Source organism: Pistacia vera, unplaced genomic scaffold (genome assembly GCF_008641045.1).
Source record: "Pistacia vera cultivar Batoury unplaced genomic scaffold, PisVer_v2 Contig491, whole genome shotgun sequence".
Taxonomy (NCBI): Eukaryota; Viridiplantae; Streptophyta; class Magnoliopsida; order Sapindales; family Anacardiaceae; genus Pistacia; species Pistacia vera.
Window position 1 is genome coordinate 115,607 of NW_022196325.1, and position 19,236 is coordinate 134,842.

Below are 19,236 nucleotides of genomic sequence, written 5' to 3' on the forward strand. Positions count from 1 at the left end.
TGCTATTATTGTCTTTAAATTATGGTATTACGTAATCAAAATTAATCACAAAATTAAGAATCTGTATCATTTCTTCTCAATCATTCATATCATTTTCAAAATCAATGTCAATATTTATATCTCCACTTGTATTATTATTATCATGTAAAATGGGCAACACATGTTTCTCTTCACTTTCTCCATGTCAAATGAGTAAATTTTAGCAGGTTTTAGTTAAGCGGGTTGGGTAACTGGCATCTGACTCGAATTTTTTTTGAGCCTTTGGCCTAAATTAATAAAGTTGTATTGATTTGTATAGATATTTTTAAGGATACGAATCGTATCGTAGGATACATATTAACGTATCAAAATGTTTATGATACACTTTCTAATACGTATCGTTGGCGACCTGTATCGAATCGTATTGTAAGATATGTATCACACATCGTAGGATACTAATAACCATGGTTGGGGATGGCTGGTGTGGGGCTTGGGTGTTTTTTTTTTTTTTAATACTTTCTTTTGGATTTTTTTTTTTTTTTTAAAAATATGAAAAAAGGTTTGTGGATAGGTATTTATGGGCAGGAAAGTTGTGAACTAGGACAGATTAATGAGCTGATACCAACTAACATTGTAGGTTAGCGAAAGTAGGATAAAGGTCAAAGAAAGGTGAAGTGGATAATTGACACAATGAACAAGGTTTTGCTAGATTTCGTACTTAAATCCACAAGTAATTGATGTCAAAATCCCAAAGGAAAAAATGTAGCAGAAATATTACCGATAAGCCATGGATATTGTTATATGGTAAATTTATAAGGCATGGAATCTCGACATATGTCCTATGACTAAGCAAATGGCGTATAAACTCCTACCACGTGTTTTGTGGCCATGCAAGTATTTGGCCCATGTGTTACACCAAGAAAGGGTGATTTCCCCTACAAGAGTGCCATGGGTTGTTTCAACAGTCAGATTCACTGTTAGAGTCACCATCTAGGTTCGCGTGGCATCTTATGAGAAGATTACTTTATTAGTAAGTTTCCAATAAAGGCGGTTTGTCAGGCCATATGTTATGTGACGAGAGAATTACTTTATAAGTAAGACCTCTCATGCAACAGTATAAATAGTTGATTCTCACCCTAAAGGAAGGGTGTATTCATTTCTCTCAATAGTTTAGTAAACACCTCAATAAGATAATCCAAAGTCCCTTGATCATCTAAAGTCCTTGTTCCATTCACCATGGAAAAGGAATGAGAGCACTAATGATAGAGTAGTGTTTTTGTTTTATATGAGGAAACAGAAACTCCAAGAAGAACGGGTGCGTTTGGTTCAATATTTCTACCCATATTCCCAATCTTATTCTCCAAATATTGTTTGGCACATTATTCCAGAAATATTACTATATATTTTTAATTACTTTTAGACCCCTTAAGTTTATTAATTTCATTAAATACCCCCAGAAAAAAAGTTTAAAAATTAACAAAAACACCCCCATCAACCCATACTTGCCAGATTCCGGCAACCACCGTCGGTGGTAGCCGGAATCTGTACAACGGCCTACACCATGATCATAACTGGCCGGTAGTTCACCGATCTGGCCGTCAGCAACGACCAAAGATGGACTTCTTTGGCCTTTTCCGGCCGTTGACGGTAACATTTGGCCGTAGATCTGACCTCCATAGCGACACATTACGACACAGATCCAACCGGTTTGTGTCGTAACAAAATTTTTCGGCCAGATTCCGGTAGTGGTGGCCGGAATCTAGCACTGCAGGTGGTGGGGGTGTTTTTGTCATTTTATATATTAGGGTGTTTAATTAAATTAGCAAACCTAGGGGCTTTTTCATAAATTTTTAAATTTTACCTCGTAATACTCCCCTATCCAACTACTCAATATTATTCTCTAAATCCTATCTAAAATAATGAACCAAACGCACCATAGAATTGTGAGTTTAGGAGAAGAGAACTTTTATTTATTATTGCCTGTCAAACCCTAATTGTTTTGGGCTTTATATAACTTTACAAATTATTCTAATTCTANTGATGTGTAATTGAATTCTTTATGTTTTTATTTCATATTCTGGATTCAGTATCTGCAAATAAGTAATTTAATATGTTAATGTATTTTTCATACAAAGAATACAAAATAAAAGAGAAACATAATATGACATTATATATAAAATAATAAATATTTAAATTTAGGGGCTTGAATAAAACATTGAAGAATTTTATGGATTAAAAGGTAATTTGAAAACCGGTTTTCAAACCGGTTAACCGGAAACCGAACCGAAAATTCGGTTCGGTTTATATTCGGTTTTTAACCAAAACCGGTTCGGTTTTCGGTTTGGATAAACCGGTTCGGTTAACTGGTTTATCCCACCCCTATAGGCTAGATTAAGATGCAATGTGCATATAATAACTGATAGGTGAGAGAAGTCGCCTAAAGGGGGAAAGGGCTACCGTCGGGTCAATGTCGATAGAATGAAAGTCATCGTAGATGTTGACTCTTAAGAGCCGTGCAATGTTAGGATCCTACATTGGGATCTTATACTCACCAAGTGTGGTACTTAGACCTAGGGGCTCTTCTACTTATCATACTGATCTTTTGGGTTGGGTTATTCATTGGGCTTGAGTTCTAATAGGATTGCTTGTCTAGGGTAGCATTATCTAAGGCTTTGGTAGACACTTCCTTGATGCTATGTAATCAGCATACTGAGCAAGGAGATTTTGTGTTAGAAACTTTTATGACAATAAACTTTTAAACTTACAAGTATACAGCAAAAATTTCTTTAATAAAAAACAATGCTTACTAAAATAATGTTGAGAAAAATAAATTTAATATATATGTATATATAATTTAAGTTAAGAAAAATAAATTTATTAACCCGAAAATAAATTAACACTCATGAATCTACATTCATAACCCCCAAAAATTAAATTTAATATTTAGTAAATAATATTTAATTGTATTAATCGATATAAAATATTTACAAATATTAAGACTTTAAATTAAAGTACAGTATGTTTTTATTCAACGTTATAATATTGTTAAATAAAATAATTTTAAAATATTGATATTTAAAATAGAACAGGAGGCACCTGGATTTAATCATGAAAAATAATAAAAGTAAAACATATATTAGATGTTAATAAATTAAGAGCTGTTAAGTTAATTTAAGAGAAAAACAATATAATTTCAGACCCGGAAATATCATCATTACTNAGAAGAAGATGGTGCACAGAGAGTGAAACATTGCGTAATAGTAGTATAATATCTAATTGTCGGAGGGTAGACTTGGAGAGACAGACTGAAGAGTGGCGAAGAGAGAGTAAAGAGTTGCAGGGACAGAGTGAAGAGATGGTGAGCGTGAGTGAAAAGTTGCAGGGAGAGAGTGAAGAGTTGCAGAGAGAGGGAAAAAAGTTGCAGAGAGAGAGTATAATTGCAAAAGGAGAGTGAGGAATTGCTATTGGAAAGTGGAGATTTTGTCACAAAGAATGTGGGCATTCTTGGAGAGTAGATTTGCTCAGGAAATTGGAGATTATGAACGAGATAGAACCAGAAGTGTAGAAAGATTATAGAGAACGACAGAGTAGGAGAAAAATAATGCACAGATAGAAAGATTGGTTGTAGAGTGAGGAAGAGAAACTGCAGAGTGAGAAAGAAAAATTGCAGAGTGATAGAGAAAATATATTAAAGAAGGATGTCAAGCAGCGCTCCATTAAGTTCATGCCTTTGTTTAGCCGGAATAACATTCTATTCACCCGCGAGATGAAGATGTTAGAAAATTTCCCTTGTGAGTTAACATTAATTATATTTTTGGTTAATAAAATCGGGTAAATGCATAGAGATATCATGATGAACTTAATGTGATCATTCTAGGATTGTCCATTACCTTTCATTCTAAATAATTTAGGTTGATGACATAGTGTGGGTTTTATTAATGTGATCATTTTAGGATTATCCATTACACTTCATTCTAAATAATATGGATTGATGACAAAGTGTGGACTCAAGGATAACCGGTTTAATCGGTCAATGCAGGACCCGGCCACTTTGCCGGGTTTCACCCCGAGTGGGTTTTAAAAAAATTGCTAGTAAAGATATCGACAGCAAAAGAAACCGAACAACCATGGTTCATTATTGAAGAAAGCGCAATCAAACTTTTGTTTAAAGTCATCAATATAATGGTGTTTCAATTATAAGTATAAAACACAAACTATCAGAATAAAAATACAGATCTCCCACTGCATATGCTGACACCAATCGCAAATTTAGCTCTCATTCATAGTTTTCTATTCCCTAAACATGACTCAATGAAAAGTTAATGACCTTTACCAACCTTCTTCTGAGATAGGGAAGATTGTCAATTTCTCTTCTGGCCCTCCACTCCTTCGTTCTAGATATCTTCTTGCTAAGTGCTAGACTTCCCTTCTTTCCTTTTGGTTTCTTCTCGAAGGACTTAAGAACATGCATATCCAGAAGAAGTAGTTAGTATCAAATGATGAAAGTCGTCGATTATCTTCGCGAAGTTCAAAAAGTGGACAAATTAACTAATTTCCCTTGCAAGAATCATCTTCTCTTATAATTTTTTTATTTTTCATTTTAAACTATACAGACCTCCAATTATATTTTTTACCTATGAAAATAATATTACCTAGAATTTACAATTCTTAAAGGAAAAAAAAAAGGGAAATTAACTAATTTACCAAATCATATATTTGCTAAATCATCTCTTCACTTACATGCATTGCCACATAGGATTACATATACAGATAATCTAAGATAAAAAATTTTGGGATGAGTAGCATCATTCTTTTAAATAATTTTCCTTACAAGAATCATCTCTTAGAATAATTTCTTTCCTTTTTTCACTTTAATCTACAAAGACCTCCAATTATATAGACATAATCTTTTGATGACAAACATTTAAATTTTGAATAAATAAGTAAAAAACAGAGAATCACAAATCTCTTAAACTTTAATTAAATTGATACCTATAAAAACAATAATGCCTAGAATTTACAAATCTCTAAAGTAATAAATAAATAAATAAAAAGGAAATTCACGAATTGATATGTCATTTAAAGGGTAATGCCACATCACTTTGTATTTATCTCTTTGTAAGAAGACTTTGTAAGTCTAATGTTATTATTATTTTTTAAAAGAAGAGTGGTTCTATTCACACCCCATTAAGGGACTAAAGAAACCCCCCTTTTTTAATTATTTTTTATAAGTTCCCGTTTATCCTTATATCAAGTTATTAAACTTATCTTCATTTCCTTATTTTTTTACAAATACTTTTAACACACTGCCTTCTATATCACAAACTTTAATTCTTATATGCTTATTCAAATATTACATTGCGATAAAATTGAAAAAACTTTTAAAATTAAAAGATATTAATGGATAAATTTTTTTTAAAAGTATATTATGTTAACAAGCAATATAAATTGTAAGATTTTTACTACTTTTTTTTTTTTTTGGTCAATGCAAGTTATTTAATATTTTTGTTTCAAATTATTAATAATTATTCTAATATCAATAATTGTTTAGCTAAATTATGTCAATTGATTAATTATTTGTAAGAATTTCTTTTTGCTTTTGTTTTATTCTATTTTTTTTAAACTTTCATTTTCAATATTTAAAACTTTGTTCTACGCATAATAATAATGGGGCCATATAGCAAGAGTGAGACAATTAAATCGTTTATTCTTTTAAAGAAGAAAAATTAAATGAGGGGTATTTATAGAATTTGTAGGGGTGTTTTAAGAAAAAAAAAATAATTAAAAAAAAATTTAAATAGAGTATTTTAGGAAGTAAAGTTTCTTTAATTTTAAAATAAAAGGCCTACTAAACTACTTTAAAAACCCGGGCCCGGCCTCGCCCCGTTGTTTTTACACCACTAGGACTAATACTTTCACTCTTAATTAAATGGAGAGTATCAAAACAATAATGAATAAGCTGGGCAAAAACTGGCCTTCGTAATTTTTGAAGTACCTAAATTTAAAGTAGAAGGAAATTAAAGAGTTGGGAACTCACCGGCAAACGTCAAAGAGGAGGATTACGCCACTTGTTAATTTTGATGGATGTATTTTTATGGTGAAGCAGCGAGTGAGATTCCGATGGCATGCTTGTTAATACTATTTCTTTCAAAGTGGTAACATTTTCCAACCCTTGAATGGATGTCAATTTTCTGCAGCTTCTGACCTCTGTTTCTATAAGGCGAGGCAGCGCTTCTTCCTCCACTATCCAACTTTCCAACTCTTGAAGCTTCCAAAGTTTCAAGACATGAAGTTTGGGAAATCCTCTGGATAAACATTTTATTTGTTTACCCTTGTAGGAATCAGCCAAAAGCCTCAGGATGTTTAGGTCAGGCAACTCCCCTAGTATTGGCATTGGATCGTATTCTATCTCTGAAAGAGACAAAGTTAACTTCCTGAGGTTTGGAGGAAAAAAATGAAGTAATTCTTCAGATTTTTGTGGTAGCAGTGTACCTCCCAAATACAGGTCATTTAGCTTGTAATGCTCTGCCATTTTCAACAATCTTGAACCTGGAGTATATTCTAAGCATCCCAGCTTCAATGATTGAAGTTTAGTAAGTTGAGAAACCCATTCAAATATTGTTGACTTGTTGACAGATTCCTTAAATTTCAGCCCTAGCTTTCTGAGGCATGTCAGCTTGTTGAGATCATCTATGTTACGAAGACCACCACACAACCTTAGCCCCCATAAAGTACGAAGGTTCTTTAGTAACGGCAAATAGACTCCCCACCTAGCCCTATCCTGATAAATCCAGTTCAAATAGAGATGTTGCAGCTTCTCTGCACCACATACAAGATATAATATGTCTCTTATGCGAGTGTGCTTCAAATCTAAAGTCTCCAGATCTGGCAACTGGCTCACAGAACGTGGAAGGTACTCAATAAAAGTTGATCTCAAGCCTATGTACCTCAAACGCAATAGTTTCTCCAAAACATCATCATCTATCTCAGGTTTGTATACACCCTCAAGATCAAGCACCTTCAGCAAGCAAAACCCCCTGTTTGATATAGAGGACTTGAGGAAGGATGCAATCCCTTTAGTACCTGTGCGTCGTATTTGGGAGTCAAAAGCAACATAAGAACGTATATAGCGAAAGTGATGAGGATGATTTGGAGTGGGGAACTTGATGACATTCAAGTACAGTGAAAGTCGCCGAACAACAAATTGGGTGGATGTATGAGATGAATGGAGTGGATTATAAACGAATCCCAGATCCGATGCTTTTTGACAGAAGGCATCATATACAACTGTAGCGATGCGACATGATTTTGGACGTCCATCTAATCTCCATATAGTTACTTGAATCAAGTTTCTGATAACTAGTTCTTCAAAGTACATTTCTGCTACATCTTCAGGGACTATATCTTGATCATGAGAATCAAACGATTTTGTAAATCCCTCAGCACACCACTGATGAATCAACCTCCTCACAGGGATCTCAAATGCTCTAGGAAAGAGCATCAAGTAAAGAAAACATGGCTTTACTTGTGGCGGTAAATCTTGATAGCTTAAAGCCAACATATCTTCCCCAAAATTTGTAATTGCACGCTCAATCACTTTTGACCACTTATCATAGCTTCTTTCTTTCGTAGACAACAAACCTCCAGGCAGCACCACTTGTAAAGATAAACCACCAGTTAGATTTAGGATTTGCTCCTTTAATTTTATCTACTCTGAATCATCTTTTGCTTCTGATAGTACCTTCTTTGAGAACAATTTCCAGCCATTCTCAGGGTTTAATCGGCGTACATGTAGAGCTGAATGAGCAGCCTCCAATGGTAAATTTCTTTTATTTCGAGTAGTGATAATTATTCTGCTACCATGAGATGATGAGGAACAAAGAGCATCTTGGAGAGATTGAGAAACTTGGCGCGCCTCGATATCATCAATGACAATAAGATGCCTGGTATCTTGCCTGGTATCTTCTAAGAGTTGAGTGAGCTTAAACATTGCTTCTTCTTCTGAAATTGTTACTTCCAGGAAGAACCCATCTGGTTGAATTTGATTTAGTATGTCTATGAACACGTCTCTAGATTTGAGCACACTAGAAGCATGAACCCAAGCGCGTTGGGTGAAATGTTGCTTCACATCAACTCTATTGTATACACTTCTTGCCAAAGTTGTTTTGCCGGAGCCTCCCTCACCAACCACTCCTATGACTTGAGCAGACTGACCTCCATCATCGCCATCGGGTTTCAGGATCAACCGAGCTAGCAACTCCTCTGTTTGTTGTTCAACACCAACAACACCCGCTTCCTCCTTTAAACAAAAATCAAATGTTATGCAACGGAAACATAAACTCTAACGCTAGCTATTGAATATATAATAACAAGTAGTAAACATAAAAAATAACCAAATTAAATGCAAAATAAAGAATACCAGAATTAACGAGGTTCGGTATTGAAACCTACGTCCTCGGGCGCTGTAAAAGAAAACTCCACTATCTCCAAACATTACAAACTTTGGACAATACACAAATATCCAAAACAAAGGGGAGATACAACAAAACTTATAAACTAAAGGGTCCTTAAAGAAAGAACCCTAAACAAAAGAAGTATAATGAATTACACTTGGGATGCCTATAACAATGATATGGGTCCTTATATATAGGCCCCAAAGTTTCCCACTTTTCATTCCTTTTCAATTGGGGACAAACTAACTCATTTTGCCTATACATATAAGTCCCTAAACTTTCTCCATTATCACTTCTACCCCATGTGTTTTTGCTAAAAGCCATTTTTCAACAAATCTCCATCTTGGCGAATTAGCAAACCTTCAAAGTTTTGTATTCTTCTGTCAAATTTTGCAACACCTCCAAATGTGCCAAAAAGCACAATCAAGCTCGCAGGATGTTGATCAAGTTCAAACAGTGATTGAACTTGATCATTGTCACTATTTTTGTTAAGACATCTGCAGATTCTCAGCAGTCCCATCTTCTCTAATAAGATTCTTCCTTCAGAATAATTTCCCGCACAAAGTGGTAACGAACATCTATATGCTTGGTGCGAAAGTGAATACTGGTTCTTTGCTAAGTGAATAGCACTCTGACTGTCAGAATAGATAGTGATCTTCTTCTGACTAATTTTCAATTCATCCAATAGCCTTGTAACCAAATAGCTTCCTTCACATCCTCTGTAACTGCCATGTATTCTGCCTCGTAGTAGACAAAGCAACTGTAGACTGCAAGAAGATTTCCACTTACTGGAGCTCTAGCAAGTAAATACAATCCAGTAGTTGACCGACGCTTGTCCAAATCACCAGCATAATCAGAGTCAACATAGCCACAGCAAATTGACTAAGATTTTCATCCCGCTCAAAAACCAAACCAATGTTTACAGTACCTATAATATACCGTAAAATCCACTTCACACTCTTGCCAATGTCCTTTACCAGGATCATGCATATAGCTGCTCACAATTCCAACTGCATGTGAAATGTCGGGCCTAGTACACACCATTGAATACATCAAGCTACCAACCGTATTCGAATATGGAACTTTTGACAATTACTCTCGTTCTTCATGCATACTTGGAGATAATGACGCACTAAGCTTATATAGGAGCAAGTGGATTACTTACGGTTTTGTACTTTTAGTTATGCCAAAACGTTGCAAGACCTTCTTTAGATACTGCTTTTGTGTCAAACAAACCTTGCCATTTCCTCTATCTCTAATTATCTCCATACCAAGATCTTCTTGGCTTCCCCTAATTCCTTTTTCAAATTCTTGATTTAGTTGAGCCTTTACTTCTCAATTTCTTCTACATTCTTTGAAGCAATCAACATATCATCAACATTAAGTAGATAAATGAGAGTATCACCTTGTAGCCTTTGAAAATACACACAGTTGTCAAATTTGCTTCTTGTGTACTCCTGACCCATCATAAACCTATCAAATCCTTGTACCACTGCCTCGGAGATTGTTTCAAACCATAAAGCGATCTTTTCAATTTACAAACCCAATCTTCCTTCCAATACTCCTAAATCCTTCTGGCTGAGTCATATAGATTTCCTCTTCCAATCACCGTGTAGAAACGCAGTTTTCACCATCAAGTTGAACAAGTTCAAGATTCATCTGAGCAACCAAGGCCAACAAAATTCTATGGAAGAATGCTTTACAACTGGAGAAAATACCTCATTGAAATCTATTCCTTCCTTCTGGCGTAGCCTTTCGCCACCACCTTGCCTTATATCGAATGTCTTTTAAATTCGAAAATCCTTCTTTCTTTGCATATACCCATTTGCATCCAATTGCCTTCTTATTCTTTGGTATTGAACAACCTCCCAAGTTTCATTTCTTATGGAGAGACTGCATCTCTTCTTTCATGGCTTTCCTCCACTTACCATTTTCGGAACTGCTAGTCTTCATTATAAGTGGAAGGAACTTCACCATCTTTAATTGGGAATGCATAGCCACTGTATCAGTAAAAACGACAGGCTTCCGAATTTCTCGTCTTGGCCTATTATAGCAATGGATTCTTGTTGAGTTTCTTGGGAAGAATCCTCTTCTTCATCTCCAATGAACTCCTTTATCTAGGAGTCTCATTTCCAGCTGGGCTAACTGATGTTGTTTCAAACTCCACCTGCTGCTGAGTATGCTCACCTGCTGCTGAGTATGCTCCACCTGTTCGGAGTACTGAAAACCTTCATCGGGCTTCCTGTTTTCTTTTTCTAACTAGAAACTCATCAAATGTCACATCCCTACTAAACAGTATTTTCTTCGAACTTGGACACCAAAGACGGTATCCTTTCACACCTGAGGTAATCCCCATAAATACTGCTTTCTTTGCTCTAGATCTAACTTAGACTCTTTTACATGATAATAAGCAGTGGAACCAAAACATGTAAAGAGTCTAATCAGAAACAAGTTTTCCAACCATACCTCAATCGGCGTCTTGCCTTCAATTGCAGTTGATGGTAGACGATTAATGAATGACACACGCATATATAACTGCCTCAGCCCAAAACTCTTTGCCCAACCCAGAATTGGACACATACATCGAACTTTCTCCAGTATAGTTCGATTCATGCGTTCTGCCAACCCATTCTGCTGTGTGTATTCTTTACTGTAAAGTGACGCTATTCCTTCATCTTGGCAAACTTTCAAAAATGGATCACTACGATACTCCCCACCATTATCTGTACGTAGCTTGATCTTTCTGCTAGTCTGAGTCTCAATCATCTTTTTCCATTTAAGGAAAACACCAAGTACGTTATCTTTAGTTTTTATCACATACACCCAAACTCTTCTGGAAAAAATCATCTCCAAAAGTGACAAAATAGTGCATACCTCCAAAGATGTTGTTTTGGTAGGTCCCCACACATCAGAATAAACATAATCCAAAATACTTTTAGTATTATGGATGCGGTGCCGAATTTCACTCTTGTCTGTTTTCCCAGACACAATGCTCACAAAAATCCAGCTTACAGGTCTTTGCACCTTTCAATAAGCCTTGATTCACCAAACTAAGTAAGCCTTTTTCACCTGCATGCCCCAAACGCATATGCCATAGCTGAGCATTTCTGAATCTGCATCCCTGCACGACTGTAGCTGTCATTTCAATACTGTACCATTATAGTAATACAAGTTGTTTCTCCTCGTGCCTTTCATTACCACAAAAGCGCCTGAAGAAACTTTTAGAATTCCATCTCGCATATTCACTGTGAAGCCTTTAGATTCCAAGGCTCCCAAAGAGATGAGATTCTTTTTCAACTTCGGTACATCCGAACATCTGTCAGAGTTCTAGTTGAGCCATCATATTCTTCAACCGAATTGAACCTATCCCAGTTGTTTTACAAGCATCATCATTGCCCATATAAACAACATCCACCATCAAATTCTTCAAAATTAAAGACCCACTCCTTGTGGGGACACTTGATAGGTACAACCTGAATCCATAATCCACTCATTGTTCCAGAGGTGAATGGTAGGCTAACTAGACCTAAATCTGACTCATCCTCTTCACGCTCAACAACGTTGCATTAGAAGCAGCTTTGCCCTCTTTTTTGCAACTTTGGACAATATTTCTTCCAATGCCCTTTCTCACGACAAAAGGCACATTGATCCCTATTGAGTTTTCCCTTAGAACGAGATCTTCCTCTTCTCTCCTTCTTACGACTCTGATTTTGACTCCGCCCTCTTGCAACAGAGCTTTGCTGACTCATCTCTATTCTCCTTCTGATCCTTCTTCCGAATTTCATGATTGGACAAAGCAGAACAAACTTCTTCAAAGACAATTTTTCTTCCCATGAAGAAGTGTAATACTAAGATAGTCCAACTCATCTGGAAGAGATTCAATTAACAACATACCTTATGCTCATCTTTGATGTTTCATCCAAATTTAACAAATCAGCAATTAATCTGTTAAATGTATCAATATGGCTACTGATTTTCGTACCTGGTCTCAACTGAAGACGAAACATCTTTCAATCAAATAGAGCCGATTCTCATTACTTCTCTTCATGTATTGTTTTCCAGCGCCTTCCATAACTTATTGGCAGAAATCTCTTTCATGATGTGTTTTTTGCTCTCTACAAAGACATGAGCGAATCATCCACACGCTTTTACATTCAACCTCACCCAGTTTTCTCATAGACATCTTCTGGTTTTTTCCTCCTCCAGAACGATATCTAGATCCTGCTGATACAAGCTATCCATTCCTCACTCTCACTCCCACAAGCCAATTATTTTGGCCATCAAATTTTTCAACATCATTTTGCATTTGAAACCGTTATCAATTTTACTGGTGCGGATGGTGGTGCCGCGACGGTGATGCCTCGGACGATGAATCCTCGGACAATGATGCCATTTATGCCTTACTCAATTAGCTTGGTAAAACAAGTTCCCATAACCAGCTCCACAAATTATTATATTCATAGCTAACCAACAAATCAACAATAGCCCTAGGTAGTAGTAAGTGCTGAAATGATTAAATACCACCAGGAAAATTCCCAGGAAACAATGGAGGGTCACAAATGGTCCCACTTAAAATCCAGTCTCCTTAGACTTTTATCGTCTTTTTGACAGAATTTTCCTAGACATGCATATAACCATACAAATAGCTACTCACTATCCTAAACCTAGGCTCTGATACCAATTGTTATGCAACGGAACATAAACTCAACGCTAGCTATTGAATATAATATACACAGTAGTAAGCATAAATAAATAGCCAAAATTAAATGCAAAATAAAGAATACCAGGAATTAACGAGGTTCGTATTGAAATCTACGTCCTCGGGGCGCTGCAAAAGAAAACTTCTACTACTCCAAACATTACAAACTTTTGGGCAATACAACAAATACCCAAAATAAAGGGGAGATACAACAAAATTTACAAACTAAAGGGTCCTTAAAGAAAGAACCCTAAACAAAGAAGTATATGGAATTACAACTTGGGATGCCTAATACAATGATATGGTCCTTATATATAGACCTCCAAACGTTTTCCCACTTTTCATTCCTTTTCAATGTGGGACAAACTAACTCATTTTGGCCTATTACATATAAGTCCCTAAACCTTTCTCCATTATCACTTCTACCCCATGTGATTTTGCTAAAAGCCATTTTTCAACAAGAAAATCTTTCCCAAGCTCTATAATTTTCAATGTTGGTTTGAAATGAGTAGCCAACACCGCCTTCATTTTCAATTTGACAGCATAAGCCCTTGACCTCATTTTCCAGTTCCTTCATCTCACCGGTGGAAATAATATTATTGTGGCAAAACAAAGGCGTGAACCACATGGAAGGCTGCTTGAAATCCTTCTTGAAAATTTTGTCTCTATCACTCTGCAATTTTTCTCTCCTTTTCTGCAATCTTCTATAATTTTTGTCCTGTCCTTGTTCTTTCATTTTCATAAGAAACACTCTGACTTCCCAATTCTTGACTCTCTTTCTGCAATTCTCGACTCTCTTTCTGCAATTCTTCACACTTCCCCTTTGCAATTGCAACTCTTGACTCTCTCTAAGCAACTCTTCAATCTCTCCCGGCAACTCTTCCCTCTCATCCCCAAAAGAGTAACACATATACACACCATAAAAAAACAATGAACGGCTTTGTCGGCACAATTTTCTTATCATTTTCTTCGATTCCCTCCTCGTAAGCCAGTTGTCAATGCAATCCTCTGCGGAATAAACTGCTTGCAGAAGCCGGGCCATCTTCTGCTCACTCGTTGAATGACCCTGTACGAAGACTTGATTGTCTTCTGCGTCTGTGATCAGAAATTCCTTCAACAAACGACGGAGGTGTTTTCCAATCATGGCTTGAACTCTCGTTGAATCAATTTTCGATTTTTCAATTAAACTGTATAATAATAATTCCGCATCCATGGATAAAATATTTGTTTAAAGGAAAGAAAGAGTATTTGTTCAAGTGTTTCTGCTCTTCCTTTCTTGTATTTTCTTTAATGAGAAAGAAAGCTACATCTGAATTTTGTATTTTGAAAACTAGTTTTAACTATTTATATTCTTTTTTCCTTAAAGGTTGTGTCCTTACTATATAGTTATAGACAAGATATCCTTTTGACAGGACATAGTTGATGAGTGAAGATTTTGTTTATACGTTGTTCTAACTTTATAACTATGAGTAATTGATGTCTTTCTACTCAATATCCTATCTGTTTTTCTGAAAAACAAAAGAAATAATAATTAGTTTTTAATTAATTAGGTATATAATCTTTTTGGAGCTAGATTGTGTATGTTCTAGAAACAATAATATCAACCAACTTAAATATTTAAAGAAATTAATTAACCTTATACACATTAATTTTATATATTAACCCACCATCACATACATATTAATATTTTATTCAAAAACATTAATATTTTATTTCGGCATACGTCTTCTATTTCCTTTGCAAAGAATTAATAATCTATCAAAACTTCAATTGTTGGTATTATATTCTTCAATTAAAATTCTAATAAATTTAGGAGTAATTTTAATCGGCACTTTTTAATTCTTCAAGGTAATTAACTTTGTTTTTTCTTTTTCATTCCTTGGAGAATCACCTGCATTCCTTCATCAATGAGTTTTTTCTATTTTTCAATTTTTATTGCAGCAAGTGAGCTGTATAAATTTTTTAATTTTATACTCCTTAACCAATATTTAGTGTTTTTAGGGTATGAATATCTACCTTCACTCCTTGAACCATTACATTGTCTCTCTCGTCGAATTTGACAATTTAAACCTTGAATTTTCAAAACTATATTCACGATTCAAACAACTAGCTATTGCATTATTTTCACAGAAAAATCAAGCCCCATTAAACAATCTTCAGCAATTTTCTCCTTAATTGAGCTGTTGATATTCATTGAAGACACACATTATTGCTGCACAGAAGTTTGTGCCATTGCTGTACCATATTCACTCTAAAGTTTTCAATCATTGTTGATGAGATATTCTCCTGTAGAAAATTGAATGGATGCCTTGAACCCATAGGGGGAAGAATAGTTGCGGTTTGGATATTAAATATATAATATGGCCGCAGTACCATTCAACTGCCAAGGAAGTACACTAGGTGGCAATGTCAGTATTGCAGGGGTGGTGGGGTGGTGGTGGTTTGGTTAGCTTATACTTCAAGGGCTAATATTGGCACATGGGTCCGATAATTTTTTCGCTTGTTCTTACGTCCATTGTTAGAATAATAAGGTATCTAATCTAGAGTTTGGTGTGTTATATAATAATATTGGTTACAGTTATAGATTGACTAGAATAGTAAAAAAGAAGTTATATATTTTTTAAGGATTTGAATAAGTGTCGAAATTAAGATTTATAAGTAACTTCTTTTAATTCTTTTCTAATTAGAAGTCTTTTAATTGTTATCTTTTTATTATTGTAATAAAAGTTCTTCGAATTAACATTAGGTCCCTGCGATCGACTGAAACTACTCTCCAAGTTAAATACCCTCTAACTTGAAGAGTATGCGACAAACTGTATGGACAAAAAATCGTATTAGGCCTAACGAGATCTAATAATGAAATAAATATATTACGGCCCAATTCCGATTGAGTCTATGTTTAAATCTACCTTGTGAACTGACCACTGCATGAGTTGGACTATCTTACTAGTTAAGTTAGCTAAATCGGGCTCCAAACAATTAGCCCGCAACAGTCCTAAAATAGCCCACTTCAGTTAAGATTCCAAATCTTACTTGAATCGGTAACCTTAATATGATAAAAGGCAAGTAATAACACTTCCTTCCTAATTCAAACCCTTTAACCAAGTAGGATTTAGAGTTCTACTAGGACTCCAACCTCTTTAGTTCACTTTATAAACAAAGGTCAAACCTCTCATTATTCATTCAGAAATCACCCATAGTTTTAGCTCTTAAATTCTTGCTCTCCAGAATCATTGCCTTTCCTCGCCACGAAGCTTAGTTCCGACTAACTTCACCACCATCAGCCATCGCAAAGTTGTGCTCCATCCATTTTGTGTTAGTCTAGCCCTACATACTTTATGTTAGTCTAGCCCTAGCAGCACCATTACGGTAAATCCTTCCTGTTCTCAACCCTCACTAAAATACCTTTAACTATGCTGACTTGAGCATCGGAATGCCTATAGCAAACACCACACCGCTATCCCTCGAGCCTTCACGTTCGTGCTTTCTCTTTGTGCAGGTCCATTAGATTGTTAGTGGCTCGCTTTTTACAAGATTTATCCATTCTGAATCAATTGTACTGGATTTTACCGTCTACAATTTCCTTATCATAAATTTCATGTTTTCAAGTAATAAATTATGCTTTTGTTCTGAAATTTGCTTGGCCCAATGCTGAAATTTTCTTCCATACAACTAAAAGTTAGATTGGATATAATTGTATAATTTATAATAATGTACTATGTTTATTGTGACAATAAACTAAAAGACTTGCATGCAACAAAAAGTTTAAACTTTTTCACTGAAATTACTTTTAAATATTTATCTATATTATAATATTCGTATTCCCTTTTTAATTAAATTTAAATATATTACAATTATTTGCTATAATTATTTATGAAAAATTAAAGAGTTAACGAGATGTTCCCACCCAAAAAATGTCTCATTAACAAATTCATACCCATCCACATTTTAAATACCATTTTACTACCCACAAGCCACAACAAAAATTATGTTAACAGTTTCTGTTAAAAACATATTTTCATTGTGAAGACCAAAATACCCTTGATTGTTTGATTGAATTTTTTTTATCATTATTATTATATGTGAGTAAAATACGTATGTACCCCTATTTTAATAATAAAATCATTGAGATATCCCCATCTTTTAACAATAATTGAATTATTAATTTGTCCCAATTTGTTTTAGCAAATGGGCAAACGTCAGATTATAAAAAATGAACACATATGAAATTACTATTTTGTCCGTGTATGTGGTGCGTATTGAGTTGATAGTTGTACTACATTTACTTTGTCAATTAAAATTGCAAAATCACAATGCATTTTGGTCACCCTAAACCCAATAAAATTTTGAAATGTTTTCATCAGACCTCTTCAACCTGCTAACATGCAATAATAACAATAAAAGCATAGATGTTTTTAAAAGAAGAGAATAGAAAGTTCGGGTAAAAATAACTTATGTTGTAAACATAACAATCTTGATTCAGTATTATCAAAATAAATTCATTCTCCAATGTACAGCATAAAAAATGAGCAAAATGTGATCAATTGAAGATCTATCATTGGTGGCAAAGATGGTTGTACTGCTGTTTAGAATTTCCACAAAAACTTGTGACAATGACAAAGAAGAAGAAAAAAACCAATTTAGGGTGTAGCCACAATAAGAAGTAATCAACATAGACCAAAGCAGAGCAACAATTTCCAAAGAGGCTATGACCAAAACTAGAAAGAGAGGAAATACAATCTAAATAAGCCTCAACACACATAGTTGCCTTTGCAAAAATTACCTTCTCTTACGATGCATTTGCAAGTTCAAACTCACATTACTTAAAGAGGCTATGAACCTACATATTAAATTATAACTTAATTTAGACTAAGTAGAATGTTTAAAACTTATAGAGTCGTGACTGTTTAAAAATTAATTTAGACAAAGTAGAATGTTTAAATCTTGTTGTCACCTATATTGTGAGATTGTGGAGCATTGTTTTGAGTTGAAGAAGATGCAAACCTAGCCCTTGAGTATGCTGTAGTCATAGTTGCTACGAATGTTCTATATAACATCAAAAAAGGGAAACAATATTAGTTATTTTAGCAGATTTTACATAATTCTAACAGATTTACACCGTTATTTCAGTAGTTGTAATTTACACAGTTTAGAACAACTTTAACGTTGGGCTTTACACCATTGTTGGGTCCAAAATTTACACAGACACACAGTTTAAAACATCTATTAAAGCATAAGACAATATAGTGATCAAAACTTATGCTTAAAAAAAAAAAAAAAACCACAACAGTTCAAACAAGCGATTCTCAGTTAAATGTAAAATATGAACCATAGTTGAACTGGGTAGTTAGAATGTCAACAAACAACAATCCAACCTCATGCAGCAGAACATTCAAACCATGAATTCAATCCCTAAATCTATGCATTCATGCAAAAAGTTTACAAATGCTTAAAAAAGGGTACAACAACACAACGACAATCAAAGTATGAGATACCCACATAATTACGATTGAAAGCAATTCCACTCACGATGATTCTTGTCTCTTCCAACTATGTTTTCTAGCCCACCTGCAGGAAAAAATAACAAACTATAGGAGACATTTGTAACTATTACTAAAACGGACCCACAACCAAAATCAATAACAAAAACAAATAAAATAAGAAAATTTCATGTGAAATCCATTATTTTAAAAGAAACAATAATAATTTTTTGCCATTTCCTATCGTGAAAACCAACAATTCTTTGTCTTTAATCCTTCCCAAAGCATGGCGACTTTGTTGCATGCCCTACCATAAAAACGTAAAAACTAAACAAATGATATTCTCAAAACCGAAGAATAACACCGACCTCAGAAGTCTCAACGATGGCGACTTTGTTGCATGTCTCAATGAAGAAGCAACTTAGAAGTCTCGAGTCAACCGTCACTCGAAGTCGCCTATCAAACTTGTCGTTCGCCGGAAAAACTCCTCGATAACAACACTAATCGTCAACACCGTGAATGAATCCTAAACACAACAATCACCAACAACCAATCCAACCATTTAGTGTAAATCGCTGTTAAGAATCACCAGTAGCTGTAAAAATCGCAAGAAAGCAGTCAACCT

The 19,236-nt window shown here is 34.8% G+C and overlaps 1 protein-coding gene across 1 annotated transcript; it reads right to left on the bottom strand.

Moving 5' to 3' along the window:
* Nucleotides 1-6,025: 6,025 nt before the first annotated feature.
* LOC116105036 (putative disease resistance protein At1g59780) lies at nucleotides 6,026-7,540 on the bottom strand. Its single transcript, XM_031391460.1, has one exon. The coding sequence runs from the start codon at nucleotides 7,538-7,540 to the stop codon at nucleotides 6,026-6,028; it is 1,515 nt and encodes a 504-aa protein (XP_031247320.1).
* Nucleotides 7,541-19,236: the final 11,696 nt, after the last annotated feature.

Excerpts from the sequence above, each read along its gene's own strand:
- LOC116105036 (XM_031391460.1), bottom strand. The coding sequence starts at position 7,540 with ATGTTGGCTTTAAGCTATCAAGATTTACCGCCACAAGTAAAGCCATGT.